The following is a 22,434-nucleotide window of genomic DNA, read 5'->3' as shown; positions in this document are numbered from 1 at the left end:
AACCACTAACAAAGAGGAGGCCTCATCTGTTTCAGATTTTAAAATAATCCAATATCACTTAGTATTTGTAGTAATTTATATGTTCCATTTTGAGGTCTTCCGGTATAGACTGGGAATCTACCACTTAAGGACCTGAACTGTCTACACAGATAATTAATTCTCTCTCATTATAGCTTTTTAAATGATTATTTTCCACATTTTTATGATGAGATTTTCTACAAGTTGGGGGAGGGGGGGAACTTTGTTCAAGAAGGGCATAGCTCTCAGCTCCTAGTGGCACAGTCACACCTTAAAAGAGCAAGGTTTCTAGAGACTTTTTTTCCCCAACCAAACTGGGAATGTCCTGGAACCTTCTAAAACTCTACACTGAAGCAGGATTAAGCAGATTTCCTGCCTCAGCTGTTGCTGATTTTGCTGCTTTTGAGGACACGGCGCTTGCAAGCACCAGCTGGGTGGCCTCAGCACCAGCAAAGGGATGCAGGTTCACAGGAAGAGCTCTGTGCAGCTCTGTTGGGGCTCACAGATTTTTCACACACCAGTATTTTTAATGCAGGTCTGAATACAATTATGAAGAAAATGTCTCCTACTGTCAACACAGTTGACAGTGACCTAAGTAAACCACATGAAAGGGTTTGTTTATTTTTAAACAAGAATGGCCAGGTGTAGGAAGTCACAGTGCAGTACCTCTGCTTCTATAAAGCTATTACTTTAATATCTGGAACTGTGGAAGGGAGTGTGTTCACTCAGCAGCACAACAGTTCAGCAGTGCTTCGGAAGTCATGGCCTGAATTATTATTTATTATAAACTGATTGGGCACTGCTGCACAATCAGTTCTCTACAATTATGGAATTGGACACAGTCTTTTAAAATGTCACTAGTAAAACAAGTGCATAGAGTCAAAATATGCTGCTACCATAAGAAATACACAAATCATCCACAAACCAGAACAGTTAATGTCTTTAATATAAAATCACTTTTTTTTTTTTTCCAAAAGCAGCAGCACTGTATTACAGTTGTATTATTGTTAAATTAAAAGAACACCATCATGATTGAAGACAGCTTCATTTATGAAGTGAAATCTCCCAAGTAATTCAAAGTCCGTTTTCTGTACATTTTACTACATCAAAAAACACTGAAAACAAATTATTTTCTCTTCACTACCACCATTTCTCAAAGAAAACACAGTTTGTAGGAACACCAATGTTGGACAGTAGTTTGGATATAGATTCTATCATTGGAGGTGGACCACAGATGTACCATAAAGTATCCTTAGATACATGTTTTTCTAGATCCTTTTCAGATATTCTTCCCTCTGATGAAAAAAAAAAAGTAGGAAATGAGAACAGAGATATTTACTTATGTAGTAATATCAAAAAGAATGATGGTTGGGGGCATTTTAACCGCTCATTTCTTAAAAATGTCAGGCCCAGTTAAGGGTAATAGGTATCAAGTTTTGAGGCCTCCAAACCCATTTGTGCTTCTGGGAATCTAGATCAGTACTTCCAGCTTGGAATGCATGGGATATTAGTCACTGAACAGAAACATGGCTTACATGCAACTAAAAACCCCATATTAAGATGAAAAAAAACAACAGATAAGTATCTCTAAGACAAATACAACAGAAATGGAAACATGATGAAGTACCTCTTGCAAACAGTCATCTTATCCTTCATCAGTCCTGCCTTAAGCAAAGTAAATACTAGTTTCTGGAATAAATTTTCAGTGGGAAATACCAGTATGAAGTTTAGATTCAACAGAGGTGGTTCAGTAGAAAAGCAAACAAAAACTGCAAAAGTATAATTTTTCTCCGAAGCATAATATGTACACTGAAATTACTTGGGTTTAGCTCGCATCTCATTTTAAATCTTTAACTTTAAAAATACTAAATTACGTATGTAAACATACGCTGCTACTAGTTATGTTAAACTTCATCTCCAAGGAGGCAATCAGACTTAGGCGCGGAGGAAGGGGCGCTGTGCGGTGCCGCGGTGCTTACCTGTGACGTGCGGCTGAAGCTCTTCGCAGATCTGCGAGCTCTGCTGGGTAACGTGGAAACGACACATGATCTTTCCAGGAAATGCATTCATCAAACCAAGAATATTTTTCTGTAATGTTAAACACACTTGCTTATACCACAGGCCATTAAATCAAAGCAGATGTACGCATACCGTCCCAGTGATTATTAGCCAGGACCAAGACTCTTGCTTTTCAGCACTGAGGACTCAGTGGGCTCCACTTCAAAGAACTGATCTGCACACGTACAGAGTTTCTGTACCTGGAATCTGGATATACTACCAGCTATGTTATTAGAGCTTTTCTCCTTTTTTACAACAGGTTGTAATTTCTAAGATTTGAATCTAACAACCAGGTATGTGCTTTCCAGGTTTCCTACAATTCCCATGTGGGTTTTCCATTTAAAACAATCAAAAGAAAACCACCATGCAGCAAGTGTTTATCATCCCTTAGATTTTTTTTTTTCAAGTCTCAGATGCTTTATCTGGTAAAATTACTAGGTCCTTTACTATTTCTTCTCCCCCACGTAAAACCAACTACAGTGTAATGCTAACACTATTTTTACCAGAGTAGAATCTCTGATTTTGAGTTCAGTAATTCACAGCTGTGGTAGTTAGCACCACAAACCTAGCGGCTTTGGTTCAATAACCAAACCAAACCAACAGAAACGTACAAACAAAAAACCCCTGTCAGTCAGATGCTATACTTAGTTCTGAAACTAAGACTAGTTTACGGTCTAGATTCTGTACCAACTGGGATTTTCATTGCTGGAATTGACACTGGAAATAGTTTATTTTCTGTGAATAGGTAAATTAGCTCATTTTGCTACGTGTTTCCTTACTAAGAACAGACTGCCGTGGACTGCTTAGCAAAAAAAAAAAAAAAAAAAAAAAAAAAAAAAAGGCAGACATTTTATTCCCCAGCAAACCTGTTTCTGATTCCCTACAAAGACATGGAATACAGAGCAGCACGTAAGGCACTGCTGTACACTGCTGCACAAGTACCTCTAATACTGGCCTGCCTGCACTGTTCTGAGTCCAACTCTAAACTTCTGTCCCCTTCATATGGAACCATGCACAATTTCATAGCACTTCTGGAACAAATCCTGTCCTGGGGAGTCCGAGTCCTAAGACCTACCCAGACGGCATGCCAAAACCGTTTTAAGGCAGGACTTAACCTGCTGAAACAATCCTGCAGTCACTCACAGCACCTACTTGTAAATCTACCACTCTGTAAATTCAGACACATGGGTAGTGGCAGGTATCACACACGTGTGGCATACAACACCAAAATACTTTCCTGTGCTATCCTGGGGCGAGGACAGGCTCGCTTTAACTGAGTGAAGGAGAATTTGAACAGCTCAGCAGGATCTTTGCAGCCTGGTAAGTCAGTGAAGCAGACAGCTGAGCCATACAGACCTAAGGGAAAACACCTATCCCAGCGTCCCAGCCACAATAAAGAAATAAGGATCACATTCAGCCCTAATGAAATGAGGAAACCCCAGCTGAACGGCATCCTGAAGTAGCAAAGTTAATATGCTGTTCTATTCTAAGATTGACTGCTTCCACCATTTTAAAGAAAGAGATTTTCAAAAGCAGTGCATATAGCTGTGAAAACAGAGCACATCCCAAACCAGTACTAACCAGTACAAACCAGTCACACTAGGCTGAAGGGATGAAGGACCACACAGAATGTACACTGCTGCAGGAAACAGATCCTCCAAGGCACCAGCAAAACCTGAGGAATTCCTCATGGCGATTTATATAGATGTATCTCACAACAACATAAAGACTCTAGTGATCCTATTCCCTCAATCCTCTGCACAGACATAAAGAATTTTCTTATAAGTGCTCTGGAGGGACATGAAAAATGAAGGGAAAGATCTATTTTAAGCATTGCAACATATCATTGTGTTCTCTTCTGTTCCAGAAGCTCTAATACAGCTCTGCTGTCATAACACTACTGAACCGGAACCCAAGAAATGCTGGCTCCTGCGCTGAAAAATAGCGGGCAGGCTCAGAACAGGATGGGAGATTAGAAGGGCCAGATGGAAGAATAGATAGGTTCCAGTTTGTTATGCTGCTTCTAACAACAAACAAATGCCTCTTCAAGAAAGCAAACATCTTCGGGTCTCAAAATAAGGTAGGAGTGCAGAGGAAAAACTCATGATGGATCCTATATACAATTTCAGGAGTCATCATAAATTTTCACCTTGATCTTGCAATCAAAAGCTTTCAGTTCTTCAAAGAAACCTAAATCATTAGGGATGCTTCATTACAGAAGCTGTGCTGACATGACCATAAAACACTGTCAGTAACCCTTAATGGCCAAGTGCGTGATAACTGATCTTAAACTGCTAAGGAAATGCTGATGAAGTACCGCTAGAAGCAGTTTTATGAGACCTGCTTATAAAATCCTTCATTCATACACCCACTAACTACTAATGTCGTATCAACAAAGGTTCCCTATGAGTTTGGAAAGTGTTTCCTTTTGATATAATTGCTCTTGCTAGTCTTTACGTTCAATACAATCTGTTCTGCAATTACGTGGTTGTGCTATCACGATATATAGCAGTATGCATACTATTAGTGTGTCTGTACACAGATATGTTACCGTACGTGGAATCTCTGCTATGCTGTGATGCTCTTACAAGATTACAGCACACCGTAGACATGCAGGGCTAATCGATTGATCAGGGAAGTCGATGAAAGCAGGTATATGTTACAGCATCCAAAATTTGTACACCAGTGTAAGTAATTAAAACGCACATGGGATTTGAGGGAGGAAGTGATTTGGCCTCTGTTTGTATGGTGTCCTGCACAGAGAAGTTCTCTGTAATTTGGCAACGGAATGATACGCACACTAATAGCTGAATAGCTGAGTTCTATTTTTTTTAGTTGTTATTTACCTTAAATAAGAGTTCCTTTGTATTTTTTGCACTGTAGTACAGCTTCACCGTTCCCATTTTGTATTCGTTTCCTTTACCCTCTTGGTATCCATGAAGATCTGCTACATGCAGCAGTATAGAAAACAATGGGTTAATTCCAACACCCCCTGCTATCAGCACTAGTTTTACAGGGGAGTCACCAGGCTGAGGATCAAAGAAGAAATCACCTCCCACTCGCAGAGCCACTTCTGAGTCAACAGTACACTAGGATGGAAAAGAAGATATTTAATTTCAAAACCAAAAGCAAAAGCTGAAATTATTCTTCTTGTACCTCACCATCACAAGACTTGCTGAACTTCGGCTTTTTATTCTTAATGACCAATGAGGGAAAACTAACATATTTTAAAATAAATGCAGTTTCCAGTTAGCTGAAGTCATCTGTTACAGTGTCTCTAGAGATCAAGTTCTACTTTCAGAAGTTTCAGTCTTCTGCTGAGGCAGGATGGTGACTCCCCCTTCCCACCCACGTAAGAGGAATGATTCACCTGACGGCTTTTCAACAGCAGTATTTGGCTGTGAAAACCCGAGGTTAACATGCAAGGATCACAATTATACGCAATCCCAGTCTCATGTCAAAAAAGGCCTTGCTGTGAGGCCTCATAGCAAGTCAGAATGAGCTGCACAGACTCAAGGTTTTTCTTTCCCATTCCAAAAAATAAGAAATGACCCAGAAGTGACGTCAGTAGCCACACCATCTCCTGCAGGACCACTTCTGCATTTGCAGCTTCAGTGTTGCAGAAGAAAAGGGGGAAAATCTCTGTACGGAAAAAAATAATTTCTTACAGAAATTTGCCAAACATAGAAAACAAAAGTACAAAAAATAAAACATGTGGGTAAGTATCTTTGTGGTAAACTGGTACTGCTTCTCTATATGAAGAGTGAGAATGCAGTACAGAGGAGCCAGGTGAATTCTCCCACATCTCCCTGTAAGTTAACAGAACGAACAGCAGCAGAAAACAGCACTCGTTTCAGACAATATACAGGGTTTTAAAAATAAAAAGGAGAGGTAAACAAAATGAGGCAGGAAAAAAGAGAGAAAAAGAAAAGTTGAAACATTAGAAGTGAATCATTCACAGAAAAAAGCACTTCCTCCAAAGAAATTGGGTATGATATTCTTTGTGGAAATAAGCATTTTTAGAGTGCAACAATCTCATTCCTGTCTGATCTAAACTGCCTTAGAGAAGCAAAGCAATGCATTACACACGCATTGTTCTAAAATAAAAGGCTATATTTTCCAAAAGCTATAAGGTACACTGTATTGAAATTATTGATTTTATATTCAGAAATATTAAAAATTAAATGCCTCTGAACCCATACTGGTCCCATGACATCTTTTACCCTGAGATATTAACTTCCTATATAAGTAACTTTTAAACAATTAAGTACCAGATTTTTTTCTCCCCCTATACAACCTTTTCAAACTCTAGGTTGATTTTTTATTTTTCTTTCTTAAGGAAAAAGCATGCACTTTTGTTTAGGTAAAAGAGTCAATACACACCCTGCAGGTTTTTCTTTAGCATCACGGGTGAACTAGCTTACCTTTTCACTAAAACTTTTCCTATAAATTCAACCAGAACATTCATCAGCAGCAAACTGAATTATGACATCAAAAATCCTAAAAGACAGTCTTCAGAGACTGGATATTGTGAACTTAGGCTCTCATTCTCTCTAAAGAGCATTACCAAAACAACAGGCAATTCTCTTTTAAGTACTACGTGGTCTTGCTGGTATGCCCACTACATTTTCTACAGAACACCTCAAAAAGGTTATTTTGGGTAAGTTCTGGTGGAGATGAGTTGATACGGCACCAGCTGAAATATTGTGGATGGCCTAGTACTGGATTAAGTACTAGGTGAGCATCACTTTGGATGTTTTCAACTCTAGTGAAGTTTGCATTAATCTTTACTGTATCTGTTGTACGAGGAACACTACTGTGGTATTTGTAAACCTGAAAGAATCTGTCAATTTAAATCCTGCGGCTGCATTTAAGCGATTTAAATACCAGACAGGAAATAGCAAATAGGACAGAGCACTGAAAAGCACAGAAGTTGCTAAGACGGATCATCAATGAAACAAGACCAGCAGTAGCGATAGTACACTTCTTACTCAACAGGGTAAACAGATGGACAAAACATTGCAGGAGGCCAGTGTCAGACCTCATGTTTAATACAGGAAACAAATCAAGTTTTAGATTATGTCAATACTACAAAAATACTGCATATTTAAAAGAATGCTATAGAAATGCTGGATTTCAGTGCATAAATTACAAAGGAGCAAGAACCCTGAGATGAAGATTGCAGTATCAGTAAGCCCACCATGCACAAGTTGCCTAAAATGATCACAATAACTAAATTACCGTATCAGTATCCTATCTCAGTTTCTCACCAAATAAAGGTTTTAATATTTATATTGTATTAAAAATGCTCAAACAAGTCAACAGGAGTTTTGCAGTAAATATAAGAAGTAGTCTAACACCCCCACCCTCCCCAACTGAGAAAAAGAAAATGAAAAACTAATGCTAAATGTCACAATCAACAGTTAATCTCGTTTACCTCAGTGTGAATCCAGTGAGCAGGAGGATGAGCAGTGTACTTAACTGCCAGTTCTAATATTCCTTCTCGTTCCAACAGACCGGGGCTTGAACACATTGAGAATCCCCCAACTACAGATACTCCAGGAATAAAGAAATCAACCCTAAAAATTGATGAGAACCAAAAATTAAAACAAGCAAACAAATAAACAAAACCAAAACATGGAAAACGGTAGGCAAAACAGAAGTGCTGGCTTTATTTCTACTACCCAACCTTTACAAAGACATCTTCACTTCCACAACATAACTTTTCCAATAAGTAGACCTAATCTTGAGTAACACCATTTTCTTAGATTTATTGTCATCTGGAAACACGTCATCATCATTATTATACCAGCAGGTCTTTAAACTGTTCTGCCTTGAGCGTTAGATGCAATGTCTTGCAGCAGACTAGAATGATAACTGTTTAAATAAATTAATTGCATATTAAAACAAAGACAAAACACGATATGGCCTGACGGAGTAGCTTAAATTCCACTCTTTTCAGTGCCTTTGTTGCTCTCTTCGATTTTGAAACAAAGGAAGGGTGGGAAACTCATTTGGGAGAAATTTGAGGGTTTTGAATAAACACATTTCTTTTCTTTGGAAGATGAAATATTTGAATTAAAAAAAAATAAAAAATTCTTTATGTACACAGTCAGCTACTAGAATAAACAGCATTGCTTTACCTATTGAGCCGCAGTGCCCTCTGGTGGCAGATATCTTTTTCTGGTTGGTAGAAATTAGGACTGAAAGAAGTAACAATTTCTTTCAAGCAAAAGTAAGCCATGCATCAGTTGTTTCTACACACGAGCAGGTAACATATGGCCAACCGTTTGCAACACCAGCAATTAGAGAATACAGAAGGCAAGTCATTAAGCTGTAATTCATTTTCATAAACGTAAGGCTTCCATGCTCAAATAGCATCTGAAAAAGTTTTACGTCAGTGTGTGAACTAACATTTAAACTCCTCTGGGTTGCCAAATCTTTAAATCCTTCAATTTTCTACAGCACATAACAATATCCTTGTATTTCAAAATAAAACTAATGTTCAAAGCCAATTGTGCTGCTCCGCTTAGGGAACAGCCACGCTGGTAAGCAGTGCCAAGTACTTCATCGTGATTACGCAATTCAAGCCTCAATTGAGCTGGCTCAGTATTAGTGAAGTGGGAATGCAACATGAAATGTAGACCAGTTTCCACTGCATGTTGTCTTTAAACAGAAAGGCTGTATTCTTCATGGAGGCTTCAGAATCTTGAGGGGGGAGAGAAGTACTTTGAATGATTTACTACTGAATAGAAAATCTTGCCTGGTTGCTCCCTACAAAGCTTCGGCCTTCAAAGAAAAATATTCTTTTTCTCCTGCAGTATGCACAAAGTGCACAGTGCACAATAATATAGTGAAACAATTTCCTACTTTATGCTAATAAACTTGTTGACTTACAGAAGTATTTGACTGCATATGAAAGGCAAACAAACAACAAAACTTGAGAAGGCTGGCTGATCTGCAAAATCAGTCACTTCACTAATTTCGCTGTCCTCAGCTTCTGCAGGCCCACCGACTGGGGCTCAGCATCCCTGGCAGTAAGGATCTAGAGACAAGGAAGGACGATTCTCGTGTTGCAGCGCGCATCATATCAAAGAACACCTCAACAAGCTACCAAAGCTCTTTACCACCCTCTGGTGGAAAATAATCTCACTATATAGATTAATGAGATGAATAAGAAATGACATTTATGCTGTAAAGTAACAATTTACATTCAAGTTATAATGTTCTCCTTGACCTATAAAGGGAGAAATTCGTCATGCCTGGTGGAGAAACTTAGATACAAAACCAAACATTGCTGTAAAGCCTAAACTGAAGGTAGTTCTTCCCTTCTATAGTACTAATGCAGGTGTGCTTTTCCTTCTATGTATTTCTTTCCCAATTACATCATGATGAAAGATTTCAGTGCCTAGGATACTATAATTTGTGGACTAGCTTGTATTTCTGATGACACGTCTCAGCTGTGCGTAGGGAGTGTAAGAGGACAGAAGAAATACTATCTGTGACAGCTTCGGTGAAAGGAACTGTAGAGAAAAGAGAAAAAAAACACAGCATTACAGCCTCACAAAAAGGAGAGGCTGAAAAAGATGCAACTCAGAGAAGACCTTAGGGCTGTTTTTCATTTCCTTCATTTTACAGGCTAAACGTTTACTAAGCCAAACGTTTAAGAAAAGAACAACCAATAGCAGTCGCTAATGGTTGCTGGAGATTAGAAACAAAACCATAAAGCTACTTCTTGTAGGTTATTTATAACACGCACATACCTCACCACATGTTTTAGGAAATCAAAACAGATAACAAGAAGTCTTTTCGTTATTACTTGAAGTCAGATGGAGACCAACGTCTACCAGCATGCTTGAAAAACAAATTAAGCTTTGCTTCTGAAAAACTGGGTGATTAAAACACTTTCAAAAATACCTATATTTTTTAGTGATAATCGTTGGCTGTAACATCTACAGCGAATTCTAACAAGTTAGCCTTTTCTACTCAGGAAATTGTGGTCTGGTATTTTGTATGGCTCATCAAAAAATGTTACTACGGTTTATAGCTACAAGTATAGAAAACTTGTTGTATCCCTTACAATAGCATTAGAACACTTTAAAGGAAGAAGAAAATGAAAAAGAGTAATTATAATTAAAGCTTTCAGTTTTCAGCAGGATAATTGCTACAGCATTTTTGGAGGGTAAATGCACTTTCTGAGTACTGGCAAGCAAGAATTTAATATGAGTCACTGCACATGTGCAAAAACTGCAGCAAATTACTCCACAAATACAAATTATTGCAATCAACATCTTGTGTTCTGGTTCTAAATTTAAAAGCCAGCATATTAACACTACAAGAGTAACATATGCTGTTAATACCCTCACAGCTATACTTTGATTCCAGCAAAACCACTTTCAGATGGCCTAAGCCAATAAAAAGTTTAAGAACCATTTAAATGACCGGTGCCAAAAGCAACTACTCATAGTTTTAAATTAAGAGAGAAAAACATTGATGAAGCGAAAGCATTTTTAATAAGAATGGAAGACAAACATGAAAATCCAGTATGTTCTGGGAGGGGAGGGGGGGAGATGGAGAACAACAAAAGCACTGCAAGGTTGCTTAAACAGGCAGCTAATTTTAAAGACTTAATAATTCCACATTATTTTCAAGTTTGCAGATACATAGTTCTGTATGAAACTGACTTAACAGGCTCTTCCTTTCAAAGAGGAAGCTTTGGGTGGAGGGAGAATAAAAGATACCAGGCAATTCTGATTTAATTATACAGTTAAAAAATAAATAACTTGCAAAGCAGCAGCAGTCCCTGCTCCACTGTAAGAATGACTAGTAAATAAAAGCTGTAAAGACAACTTGCAGAATAAAGTGCAGGGTACTTCAAAGGCAGTTGGAATCAAAGATCTTTGCAAGTCCCTTCCAACTAAACAATTTGATTCTAAAGTTCTCTTGAAGAAATCTTGTAGCACATATAAACCAGAGACAAATAATGAAACAATCAGACCGAACATTTAAAATTAATATTAACATATTTAATAATGGCTTTTTAAAAAATACCAACACTTTCTCAGCCCTGAATAATAAAACATCCTCTTATATAAACTACTGCATTTTTCCAAGGCACAATTATCAGAGGCCATTTACCATTTGTTATAGTGGGCTTCTGCTAGTAATTTCCCCCTTAAATATCGAAAAATCTTACCACTGTCCTGCTTTGAAAGTAAAATCTTTATTTGCAATAGCCAAACGGAGTCTTTTGACTGTGTCCGATTCATTGGTGATTCCACACACTTTGGCTTGTGAAATTACCTACCAAAAGGAAGATAAGTCACTGTAAATAAGTTATGTCAACAGTATCTGCAGGGAAAGTAGTTCAGGATCTGTATAGGAGATATCTATCACTTCCCATTACCTGCAATAGTTAATTACCTAAAGCACCAACGTTTTTGCACTGTGATAGAGAAACAAGAAGCCATTGGCCTACAGAGTGAACAGAGAAATGGTTTTCTACTTATAGACCACCACGTCTGTCACTTTTGTCAGGGTTCATCTAAGATTGCGTAGCAGCTTGTTTTACTTCAGCTACAGAGAAGCAGCTGCCAACTACCACTTTTCAGATTCTCTTGACACCTGCACAAAGCAAACACTCCTGTATCTTCCCAGCAATGAAATAAAAGATCTCTGATGTGAAGACTGACAAAGGAAACTTGCAAAATATCAGCTGCTACTGCAGTCACTGTCAGATTTTGGGAGCTGCATCTAGTTTTACTGAAGTAATTGAATGCCTTACATTACTGCATTTACACACGTACCCATTTGACCATGTGTGTCACCTGTGAACACAGGGAAACTGAGACACAAGCGTTCATTACTGGCTAATGTAAGAGTTTTTATTTTGCAACCAGATGGAAGGGGATGCACAAGTCATAGTTGTTTATCTGATACCACTTCTAAAGAGTTAAAAACCAACCAAGCAAACGCAACAACAAAAGACCAAATACAAATAATGAAAAATAGTGCATTTCTAAATGAAAAGCAGATCTAGTGACAGAATCACTTGGGGAGGACTGCACCACATGACTTTAAACTCTTTGATGCCTGTAAGCGCAACATAGATTATCATCCCCTCCCTGCCCTTCTTCTTTGGGTATTTCTGACTTATAATTATCAATTTTTTTATCTCTACAACAGAAGTAGTACCCCACATATTGTCCAAACAGGCCAATACCATAACCCTATTAGAAAAAGCTAATGACAAATAAAATAATAAAATAATAAGTAAATACCAGTAATGCCACCACGACTTTATCATTTCTTATTTGTGTAAGACTAAATAGCAGAGGAAAGGGAAAAGGAGGAAAAGAAACTGTGTTAATTTGAAACACACGGCAGGAAATTAATTTCTTCATAAAGCAACATCTGAACACATCCGCTGTCCCACAAAACAGCAGGACATTTGCCAATTTAAAATAAAGTAGCATACGTTTCCTTTCCATGTTAACAGATAGCATTAAATGGGAAAAGTGATCATTCTACATTAACAAGACAAAATGTCAAATACTTAAATGGCTGTTTTAACGGGGAAACTCTAAGTGCAGTAAATGGTCTTTAAGTTTGAATCTTCTTTCTTCTCTTCTTTACTCTTTTGAGCACTCCCTAATTTGTTCTTTGGTCAATGCATCTGACAGGGCACTGGAAACATAACTCATAATCAGGATAAAGTTATTATAAAAATGAAATTTGCCAGGGTGACCAAGGATGTTCAGCCAGTATTTCGGACCATCACAACTGTATCCGATCAGCCCTGAGCAAGGGAGCAGTAAGAGAGGAAGCCCCTAGACTTTGCCATTGTATTTCAAGAAAGTGTCAGGCACTTCTTCTTGCCCTTGCCCTTCACATTACCACACTTCAGCAGGTGACACAGTGTGGCATGTACGTTAACACAACACAGACCTATAATTCTTTAATCTTTCTAAAGGATTGCGCTGGCCAAATAAGGCAATACAGGCCGAGAGCAGCAAACTGCTGATTACACAGAATTTCAAACCAAGTGAAGGATTTAAAATAAACTGATTTTAAAGTGGTCAGAAGAAAAGTAACAAAATATAAATCAAGCATTTTTAAAAAAAGAAACAACATAATCCTCTAACATGCTGAGAATGTGTTAGCAGAACTGAGCTCTGCTCTTCCACCTAAGCCATACAGCTTCCTTCTTGCCCTCAGACCTTACACAGTTCTCTGCACCTACCCATTTGCTGTGCAGTAACAGAAAGCAGAGTGCCTCAACACTGTCAGTGTGGAGAAGCATATGTATAAATGGCGGACATAGGTGTGCTTTCATTACCTATTATAGTCTGTATTTGATTAGAATTAAATTTCTTGTCTAACATGAAGTGAACAATTATGCATATTGACACTTTTTATTCCTTGTTATATTTCATCCATTCACGACAAAATCCACCCATTTTACAACAATATAAAATATGAAAAATGAGGGGAAAAAAGTGAAATATACTCTAGTAGAAGAGAAAGGGAATCCTAAGAATCAAAACCAATTATCCAATTTCTTCACATGAGACAAAAAAAGTTTCTAACACCCCAAAGAACAGAACACTAACCTCCTGGCGAAAATTGCTTGCTGTTCTCTCTAGATGATCCATTTTCCTTTTTGATTTTAGTGTGCTGCAACACAAAGCAAACAAATTGTCATTTTGACAACTACTACTGTCCCTCACTGACAGGAATTTCTGTTAACACAATGATTTGCCTGTGTAATCCAGCCTACATTTCAGAAGACATAAGTCTAAGCAGGAATTAAATAGAAAAATATAATCAGAAGCTAGCTAAGTATTTACAGGTCTGTAATAACTTATCAGCTTCATTTTGAAGTGTTATCGTGACGTTCTCCTTAAAAAAAAAAAAAAAAAAAAAAAAGCATTTGTAGATGGATAACCTACCCATTCGCTGTGCAGTAACAGAAAGCAGAGTGCCTCAACACCATCAGTGTGGAATGCGCAGGACAAATTCTTCTAGCACCTCTCAGGAGCCGAGGAATAGTCACACCCATGTGAATAGTGGCATGAGCCATGATGGCCGAGCTGTCTTCAGAATCTCCAGCTCCTGAAAAATCCATATAAATAATTGTTAAGTGAAATACCCACTGTTTGACACTGCTTGCCCTCACCCTTTACTTCCAGGAAATCAGGAAGGCCAAAGCTCAGCTGGAGCTAAAATTAGCAACAGATGTACAAGGCAGCAAGAAGGAATTTTAGAAATACAAAAGTATAATAAAGAAGTGAAACTGCATCTGTGAATAGAACAGGAAGGCAACCCAGTCACAAATGATGCACAAAATGATGAAGACCCCCCTGTTTTCACCTCCGTCCTCACAGGCAGAGCCTGCCGCCAGACCTCTGCTTGTACTGGTAGTGTTTGGGACAGAGGACAGGTAAGAGTGGGGCAGCAACAGTTTCAGGGACTGCTTAGGGGAGCTGGATGTATCCAAATGCACAAAGCCCCTTTGTGCACAAATGCACAAAGGATATAGTCAAGGGCACCATGAGACATAGAAGACATGCTTGTGAGACCCCGCCTGTCATCTGTGAAAGGCCACAGTTAACAGGGAAAGTCCTCACCTGACTAGGACAGGTGCGTGGCCATCTTTAAGAGGCAAGCAGCAGCGTCCTTGTCCAGTCAGTACCGCCTGTGTCACCGGAAAACTGCTCAGAGCTCGCCCTTTGGGAACCTGTGTGAAAGCCGGGAAAGAAATCAGGGCGATTCAACGGGGATGTACCAAGGGCAAGTCCAGTTTGACAAAGCAGGCCGTCTCCTTGTGATGACGTGTGTTGGGGCAGCCAGGGGACGGCAGTGGACGCAACGCGCTTCAACTTCCCTGGGGTTTCTGACACCACCTCCCACACCACAGCCGTTAGGAACCTGAGGCTCGGTGGCCACTTGATGTTGTTACCTACATCGAGAGCTTGGCTGATGGTGACAGAATGGACTGCCAGCAAGCCTGTGGGTAATACCAAGTTACAGGGACAGCGTCCCTTCCCAGGGACACTGAGAAACTGGGCGACAGAAACCTCATGAACTGAAGCGTGAAGGTCTGCACCTGGGGCTGGCCTAATCCCGTGCTGGCACCCAGCAGGACTTTGACCAGGTGACACCCAGCAGTCCCCCCGGCCAGCGTGTCTGTCACTCTAAGTGCTCGCACAGTATTTGTGTTTGAAAAAAAAAGGTTGGACAAACACTGGAAACGTATTACCTTTTTCCAGCCAGAGTTTATTTTCTAACAGACATTTATAAACATTAAATAAAACCGCTTATGGGTTAAAAACACATACACGTCTCCTATTTCCTGGTTAAGGGGCTGATGTAGAAATACACGCCAACGCAGCAAATCATACACCCTACAAAATACTTACACCTCTAAACAGTTAAGCGGCTCGAGGAGACTTAGCGCGCACTCCTGTGGAGACACAGCGTGCATTTCAGAGCTGCGTACCAAAACGGAGTGTTGACAGAGAAATATGAGCTGACGTACAATTTCCAAAACAAGTCGGAAATATCCTTCACTCATCAAGTGTAGGAAAAGGTTCACACTGAGCCCAAAGACATTTCCCATTGCTTGTAAATCTGCCCTCGTTTTTCCTAGAACAGATTAGCATAATTCTCCATCATGTTACCCTCACCTAGCAAGTTATCATACTGGCTCTATGAAGCTGTCCCTTGTTTCTTTAAAACATTCTTGATCCGTTACTTCCATTTAAATCCCCTTTTCCCGCATTCTTTTAAAGCATGTAATTTATTTTCAAACTGTTTGTTTCTCCTTTTGAATCCCTTTAAATGGCAATGATCCAGCTTGTTTAACTAATCAGGCCTATACGCCAGGCTTTCACAGGCAGCTGCATGGCTGGTCACTGGGCAATTTGTCCTGTTTGTAATCTCATACAAATGGGAGGCAGAGCTTTGGTAAATGAGGCTGCTCAGAAACAGAATACATTTACTGTAACTGCTTAAAATGCCCACTTCAAGCATAAGAAATACTTCCTGTCCGTAATTCGTAATAGCTTCTTAGCATTTAATTACACAGCAGCTTGCGACTTCTCAAAGCGGAATTATTAAAAACTCTTCCACCACCAGCAGGCAAAACTGCTGGAAAAAGTTTTTGACGCAGCACATACTGAGGACTTTGTTGAACAAAGTATTTCTGTAGCATCTACATGCAAATGTAGAAAAGGTCTTGGTAACATGTACTACCATTCTTCAAGTAGTCTATCGGGACAAAGTACACATCTCATGAAGAAATCACATCCCTCAATTGAGATCAGCACGTTCAGTTTGTAAACCCTGCTCAGAAAGCACTAAGTTACCCAAATCCACGAGATCAGCTTATGACCTAGAGTTGTTTAGGTACTGCAGCTTACTTACATTTATCTGTATCTCCTTTTTCAGGCTTCCACGTGCTTTCTGATCCCTTTTTTCGAGCTTTTCACTCTATCACACTAATTAAAAGTGAAGTTTGAAAGAGGACATTTTTATGTAAGCAGTTTATTCCAATAGCTGGGACTTTAAATAAATCATCACAGAAAAAACTCCAATATTTTGCTTTGGAGGCCCAGAACTGAGAATGAAGATTAAATCATTTTTTTTTCTTTTGTAAAGCATCTCGCGCCCTTCAAAACCTCTTCTGGGATTCACTGCTGCCAAGCACGGCGACACCTGCTGGTCCAACACGCGGCCTGCCTTTAAAATCCAACAGGAAGATTCTCAACTGCTTGATTTACATCCTTGGTTTGACTTAATCGTTGTGCTGCTAGGGTTGGCAGGCCATTACAGCTAGCCCTGTTTTGACAGCTGTTCGTTTAGGATATAAATACGTGTAGTTCTACGCGTTAAAAAATATATATATTAATAAATAAGTTAAAAAAAAAAAAAAGAGGGGGAGTGCCCTAAACCCTTGACTCTCGAGCAGCAGCTCTCCCTCAGATTTGGCTGATCCCACCGCCGATCCCTTCCCAGCCCTACAAACCCCACTAAACCCGTTTGCGGCGGTCACCCCGCGGCTGTCAAACCCCGGAACCCCTCACAACGAGCCCCGGCCGTGCCCTCACGGACCGGGTCCCCCGGCTGTGACCCCCGCGGTACCCGGCGAGCAGCCTGAGGGCGAGGACGAACCCGCAGCCCCGCGGGGAGCCTCCCGTCAGCCCCCTTAACGACCGTTACCGACCGTTACCGGCCCAACGGCCGCCCGCCGCGCGCGCCCCCCCCTCCCCAACGGCCGCCCCGCCGTGCCCTACCCGGCGCCGCGTCACGTGACGGGAGGGGCGGGAAGGAGAGGGGCGCAGGCGGGTTCTGCGCATGCGCAGCCGCTCCCTTTCCGCCCCGTCCCGTCCCTCCCCGCCCGTTCCGGCCGGGCGCCATGATGGCGGTGTTCCACGACGAGGTGGAGATCGAGGACTTCGAGTACGACGCCGAGAGCGGCACCTACAGCTACCCCTGCCCCTGCGGGGACCGCTTCCTCATCACGCGGGTAACGGCCGGGGGGGCTGGGGGGCTCACCCGTGAGGTGATGGGGGGGGGGGGGGGGGGGGCTGTGAGGTGAGGGAGGGCCCCTGGGAGGTTGGGGGGGGAGGGAGGGGTCCCTGGGTGAGGGGCGGCCGCTGTCTGAGCGTTTCCTGCCCCTGTTCCAGGAGGACCTGGAGAACGGCGAGGAGGTGGCCACCTGCCCCAGCTGCTCGCTCATCCTGCGCGTCATCTACGACCAGGTGGGTGCGGGAGGGCGGTCTGCGCCTCCACGCTTCGTGCTGCCTCAGCCAAGGGGGGGTTGGGGTTTGCTGCGGGGTTTTAAAAGGCCTTGGGAAGCCTGGGGTGAGGCTGGCAGGGAGCTGGCTGAAGCATCCCTTCTGTTGTGGTTCCCTCTCCTGCCTCGTTTTCTTTCCTGATGCCTGTCTGCTGCCGTGTCTGAGCTTTATATCGTGCCTGCTCTGGGTGAGCATGGGGTGAAACGTGGGCAAAACAGCCCCAGAGATGTTAAGATGTCTGTGACTCCAGCAGCACAGTCATCTAATTTAATTTTTACAAGTAGTAGGCAAGCTACAGCCCTCATCTTCTGGGAGACAATTTGATGCCGTTTACATCCACACCAGAAAGCAAAATGGTGATCTGATGTCTTCTGAGGGAGAGGAGGTGCAAAAATAACAAAATCCAACTAAAACTCTGCTTGCTGTCTCTAGGAACAGTTCATGCGTGATGAAGTCATTGCAGAACCTTTGGCAAACAAGGAACTGGTTAAGTGCTGACGAACGCATCATGAACTGTTGCTGCTTTAGAATGAGAAATTGTGGGAATGACAACTTCGGGAAGAGATGCGGTGCTCCGCCTGGAAGTTCTTGCTGCTGTGAGAAATGAGTGCAATAAGTGGCTGTCATAATGACACGAATAAGAATTTTCTTGGACATGAACATGGACGGGTTTTGTTCTAAAATGTTGCACGTTTTAAGAAAATAATAGCTGGGTTACATATTCTGGAAGACTTGGAATATGATCCGGATTGACTTCAAATCAGTATTCAGAAGCGTGCAGAGTGACAGTACAGTTGGATATGGTAGAGAGCAGTGAGCATGTGTGAGTGCAAAATGGCACAGAGAGATGAAATTTTGGGAGACAAGATGTAAAGGCCTGTGGGGCGTGGTGCCATACAGAGTTGCTGTGTTGGTGTGTCTCGGTGTCACCTAGGAAGTGGACCCTCATGCTTCCAGCCTGTGCTGAGTTTAGGAAGAACGGGAGGCCCAGAACCGCTGCTGCTGGTAAATTGTTTTCACTACTGCAAGCGCAAAGAAGGCGCAGCACGTGGATTGAAGCAGATGTGTTTGATAAATTGCAGTTGCTTAGAAACAGCTTTGGTAGCTGTATTAGCGGGATATCTGAAATAATGATACGCTTCTGGTGCGTGAAATGAAACAAAAGGAGTCCAACTCTTCTACCCTTCGAAGCTAGTAATGTGCAAATGGACTTGAACTCACAACTGGATTTTAATATGCCCATATTTTCTCAGTGATTTGACTGTTACAGCAAATATAAAGCAGGCTGCAGTTCTCTGTCCCATTTATAGCAGTGCACTTCCTGAATTTTTCGGTCTCACTTTGTTCTGTCACTTCCCAGAGAAGAGATACCCACAGTTGGCTTGATTTATGAATAAAAAAGAATTTTAAGATAGAGTTGGAAGAGTATACTCTGAAAGTACCTTGATTCTAAGACTACTTCTTGTATTACAGGCCACTGTGTATAAGTATTTATTGAAAAGAATGATCATTCATGTGTTTTGTTGGATTTGACATCTGTGAAGTTAAATTTGGGGGGAAATATTTGTGCAGCGTTTATATAATTACTTCACTCCAGGCACTAGAGATAAACAAGTCTTACTGATGTCCTTCTTTTAATTATTTTTGTTCTTACAACGTTCTGTGAATGTTGGAAATGAACATTCGAGTTATTTAGAAACAAACAAACCCTAAGCCCTCTAGCTAGAAGTTTTGAAGGCACCGTGCACAACCCGAAGTGTTTTGATGCCGAAACCAGCAGGTGGCACTCGTGTCACTTAAATACCTGTGCTTCAGAAGATGCTGTGGTAACTGGTTAGCTATTTCTTAGCAAATATTTATTTCTACTGTTTATTTAAATAAAGATTCTTGAAATTGCACCAGTGGTTATAATGAGCTGTTGCTTATTCTGTTATTCTGTTTGTGCACCGGCCAGAATAGTTTCTGAAGGTGTTGAGCTGCTGCTGCAGTGCTTGTGGTACTGAAATCTCTTCAGGTTAGCTAGTGGTCAGGTTGTCAGTCCAGCAGTAGGTGCTACAACGGAAATTTACAGGAACCCCATTTAAGCTCATATTCAGACTGCATAAATATCAGTTGTTTGTTTTTTTCCGCCCAAGTCTTATAAATAAAATCATGCATTTTATTTCACCCAGAGTGATTCACGTAGGATATCTGAACGTGCATGCATTTTACAGAATTAATTTGGCCAGATTTCAAGGGGGGGTTCTTTTTTTTAATGAAGGTAAGGCATTGCCATGAAGATCTGTTTTTTGAAACTTAAGTAGAGAATTGCTTATATTCCACATGGTCGAATTCCGACAAGGTTGTAAGGAAGTGTTTATCAGCTGCATCTTATTTGGATTGCGTTTATTTAATAATGCCATTTATGGATGTTATGGTTATGTTAGGTAGTACATATCAGTGCTTCAGTCAACTATTTTGTCTCCCTTTTTCCTTTTCCAGAGCTTTTTCATAGGATAACAACAGCACAATATCGTGTCTGACTTAGTTGGAACAGGATGTGTCCACATTTGCCTGCAGAAATTGCTTTCAACTTGGTTTCATTGCAGTGTCTTAGAGATCTTGAGAGAACGGTTGCTGTCCTAGGTGGAGGAGGGAGGAGACAGACAAAGCAACAAGGATGGATGATCTCTCTCCCCCTTTTGTTGCCTTTTGGGAGTCTGAGAAAGATGTTTAAAAAGTGTTGAGCCATTTCATTGCTTTCCCTTCTGTTCTGCAGAGAGGGGTGGAGTTCTGTAGCAGTGGAGTGGAGCCTTAATAAAAGCTCAGTGATGGTAACGTGCCCATTTTTGTGTTTTCCTAACTGGTAAGAAGCTTTTGACTCCGGCGATAGCAGATGACTTTTTTTTTTAATTCCTCTGTGCTGTGTAATTCCAAAACTGCAGGCAGGGCAATCTGAGTAACCCATCAGCTATGTTCCTGCCTCGGAATTCAGTCACAAGATTTCCTCATACCACCGTGGGCTCCTGCCCAGCGTGTAGGCCCCTTATCCATCCCTTGTGTGCTGCGTGCTCTTGGAAACCAAGGGCTCGCTTGTCTGCTGCAAAGACAGCTATGTGGGGCACAAAGAAGGCTTTGGCTGCTTGCTTGTCTCGGACAAGGAGATGGGTTGTGTAATTGATGAGGTCCTTGACTCTGCACAGAGGGGTCTGATGTATTTGATAAAGAACAGCATTGTGCGGACGTTAATGCAGACGCCGCTGGAGTAAGTCATGCTCACTGGGGGTTACAGAGGGTGGAAAAACTTGTGATCAGTTTCAGACGGCCAAGCTCTGAAATTGCAAATGCCATCAGCGCTGTTACACACCGCTAGGCTCCCATGTCGTATTGAAAACAAGCAATACCCTGTTGCCACAATGTTAAAGGAAGAAACAGGAAATAATTTGCTCTTTGTTAAGCTGAAGAGGCTCTGCTCCTCCAACAGTCAGGATCTTGTTTGCATTTCAAAGAAACGAGCTGAGAAGGTCATGTACTGCTAACTCACTGTGCCTGTGTACCAGGCAGACACGATTAGTTCTCGATTAGTTCTGAATAGCTGCTCTGGCAGTCTGGGGCAAAGACCCTGGACCTCTAAGAGCTGAGGTCTGTGGGTCACCAATTACAGCTCTTGCACTCGCTCCCTGTGCCTGTGTGGCAGGGAAGTCGTGGTGACCTGAAGGGCTGTCAGGCAAATGCCTTGTCATTCCTTCCTGCCATCAAAATTTTTAATTTTGATTCTCAGCACCGCCAAAAAAAACTCATCTTCTTTGCAGAGCATCATGTGAGTGAATAAAGGGGATTGTGTGGACCAGCTGGTCTGTCCACCAAGCAGCAGATTCTGGTTAGTTTCAGATAAACCTTCAAGGTGTAATTTAAAGTGAGCTGACAACTCTGTGTTGTCACTAGGAAAAGTAGTTTCCTCATATCCCATTTCCATCCCTCCCGCATTTGGGTGTAACATTCAGATCAACCTTGACTGCAGGGACAGGTATTTGTTACGCTGAAAGCTTAGTGAAGTGTTTTTATCAGAATACTTGAAGTAGTAACAAATGTTGGCCGTGAGTTTCTCGTGGATTCCTTTCTCTTTACAGTTAGCTAGGATATAGCTTTGATTCTGCTTCATGGTAATTTAAAACGCTAATTTCTTCGTGTCTCTCTGTGGTGGCCATGGCATAGAGGAGACAGGGAGGATCCGGGGGATCCTCTGTAACCCTGAGGATGCTGCAACTGGTCAAACCTTTTGAGTGATGGTGGCAGCAGCTGAAAGAAGCTGTGCCAAGCTGGGAAGCAGCTTTCGGTGTCACATGCTGTCAGGGAGGAAATGGGGCAAAAGGGACTAGGGAAGAGGGTAAATGCTAACCAGGAGGGTAAATGCTTAAGACCTGTCATCACTCCTTCCTGCCCCTTTACAATCTGTTTGCCCCGTTTCAATCTGTTTGCATCTCAGGTCAACTCTGCACAAATCTTGGCAGCTCGCCCGCCTGGTGCAGGCTTCTCACCGTGTCCTGGAAAATCATTGCTCTGCCACGAACCCTGCCAC

The 22,434-nt window shown here is 41.4% G+C and overlaps 2 protein-coding genes across 7 annotated transcripts; one reads left to right on the top strand and one right to left on the bottom strand.

Annotated features, from left to right (window-relative positions):
- Positions 1-946: 946 nt before the first annotated feature.
- OXNAD1 (oxidoreductase NAD binding domain containing 1) lies at positions 947-17,404 on the bottom strand. 6 transcript variants are annotated; one of them, XM_032182695.1, is made up of 10 exons: positions 17,373-17,404; positions 14,706-14,815; positions 14,028-14,190; positions 13,689-13,752; positions 11,273-11,379; positions 7,514-7,655; positions 5,129-5,165; positions 4,923-5,023; positions 1,998-2,106; positions 947-1,313 (listed from the first exon to the last, which is right to left on the bottom strand). In XM_032182695.1, the coding sequence occupies exons 3-10, from the start codon at positions 14,156-14,158 to the stop codon at positions 1,159-1,161; spliced, it is 846 nt and encodes a 281-aa protein (XP_032038586.1). In that variant the 5' UTR covers positions 14,159-14,190; positions 14,706-14,815; positions 17,373-17,404; the 3' UTR covers positions 947-1,158. The 6 variants fall into 6 exon arrangements, with proteins under 6 accessions (XP_032038586.1, XP_032038588.1, XP_032038582.1 ...); XM_032182697.1 differs by having other exon boundaries at positions 4,923-5,020; XM_032182691.1 differs by having other exon boundaries at positions 4,923-5,165.
- A 77-nt stretch (positions 17,405-17,481) lies between these two features.
- Positions 17,482-20,689, top strand: DPH3 (diphthamide biosynthesis 3). The gene is made up of 3 exons (XM_032182949.1): positions 17,482-17,605; positions 17,766-17,840; positions 18,309-20,689. Exons 1-3 carry the CDS (start codon positions 17,495-17,497, stop codon positions 18,372-18,374), a joined length of 252 nt encoding a protein of 83 aa, XP_032038840.1. The 5' UTR covers positions 17,482-17,494; the 3' UTR covers positions 18,375-20,689.
- Positions 20,690-22,434: the final 1,745 nt, after the last annotated feature.

This window comes from Aythya fuligula, chromosome 2, assembly GCF_009819795.1.
Source record: "Aythya fuligula isolate bAytFul2 chromosome 2, bAytFul2.pri, whole genome shotgun sequence".
Lineage (NCBI taxonomy): Eukaryota > Metazoa > Chordata > Aves > Anseriformes > Anatidae > Aythya > Aythya fuligula.
This window is presented reverse-complemented; position numbering and strand designations above follow the sequence as displayed.

Coding starts and splice junctions, on each gene's coding strand:
- OXNAD1 (XM_032182691.1), bottom strand. CDS start 14,158: ATGGCTCATGCCACTATTCACATGGGTGTGACTATTCCTCGGCTCCTG. Junction 7,656..11,272: donor ACTTTCAAAGCAGGACAGTG/GTAAGATTTTTC, acceptor ATCAATTTTTAG/GGTTGATTTCTTTATTCCTG. Junction 1,314..1,997: donor GCTTCAGCCGCACGTCACAG/GTAAGCACCGCG, acceptor TTTTTTCATCAG/AGGGAAGAATATCTGAAAAG.
- DPH3 (XM_032182949.1), top strand. CDS start 17,495: ATGATGGCGGTGTTCCACGACGAGGTGGAGATCGAGGACTTCGAGTAC. Junction 17,606..17,765: donor ACCGCTTCCTCATCACGCGG/GTAACGGCCGGG, acceptor CCCCTGTTCCAG/GAGGACCTGGAGAACGGCGA. Junction 17,841..18,308: donor TGCGCGTCATCTACGACCAG/GTGGGTGCGGGA, acceptor TGCTGTCTCTAG/GAACAGTTCATGCGTGATGA.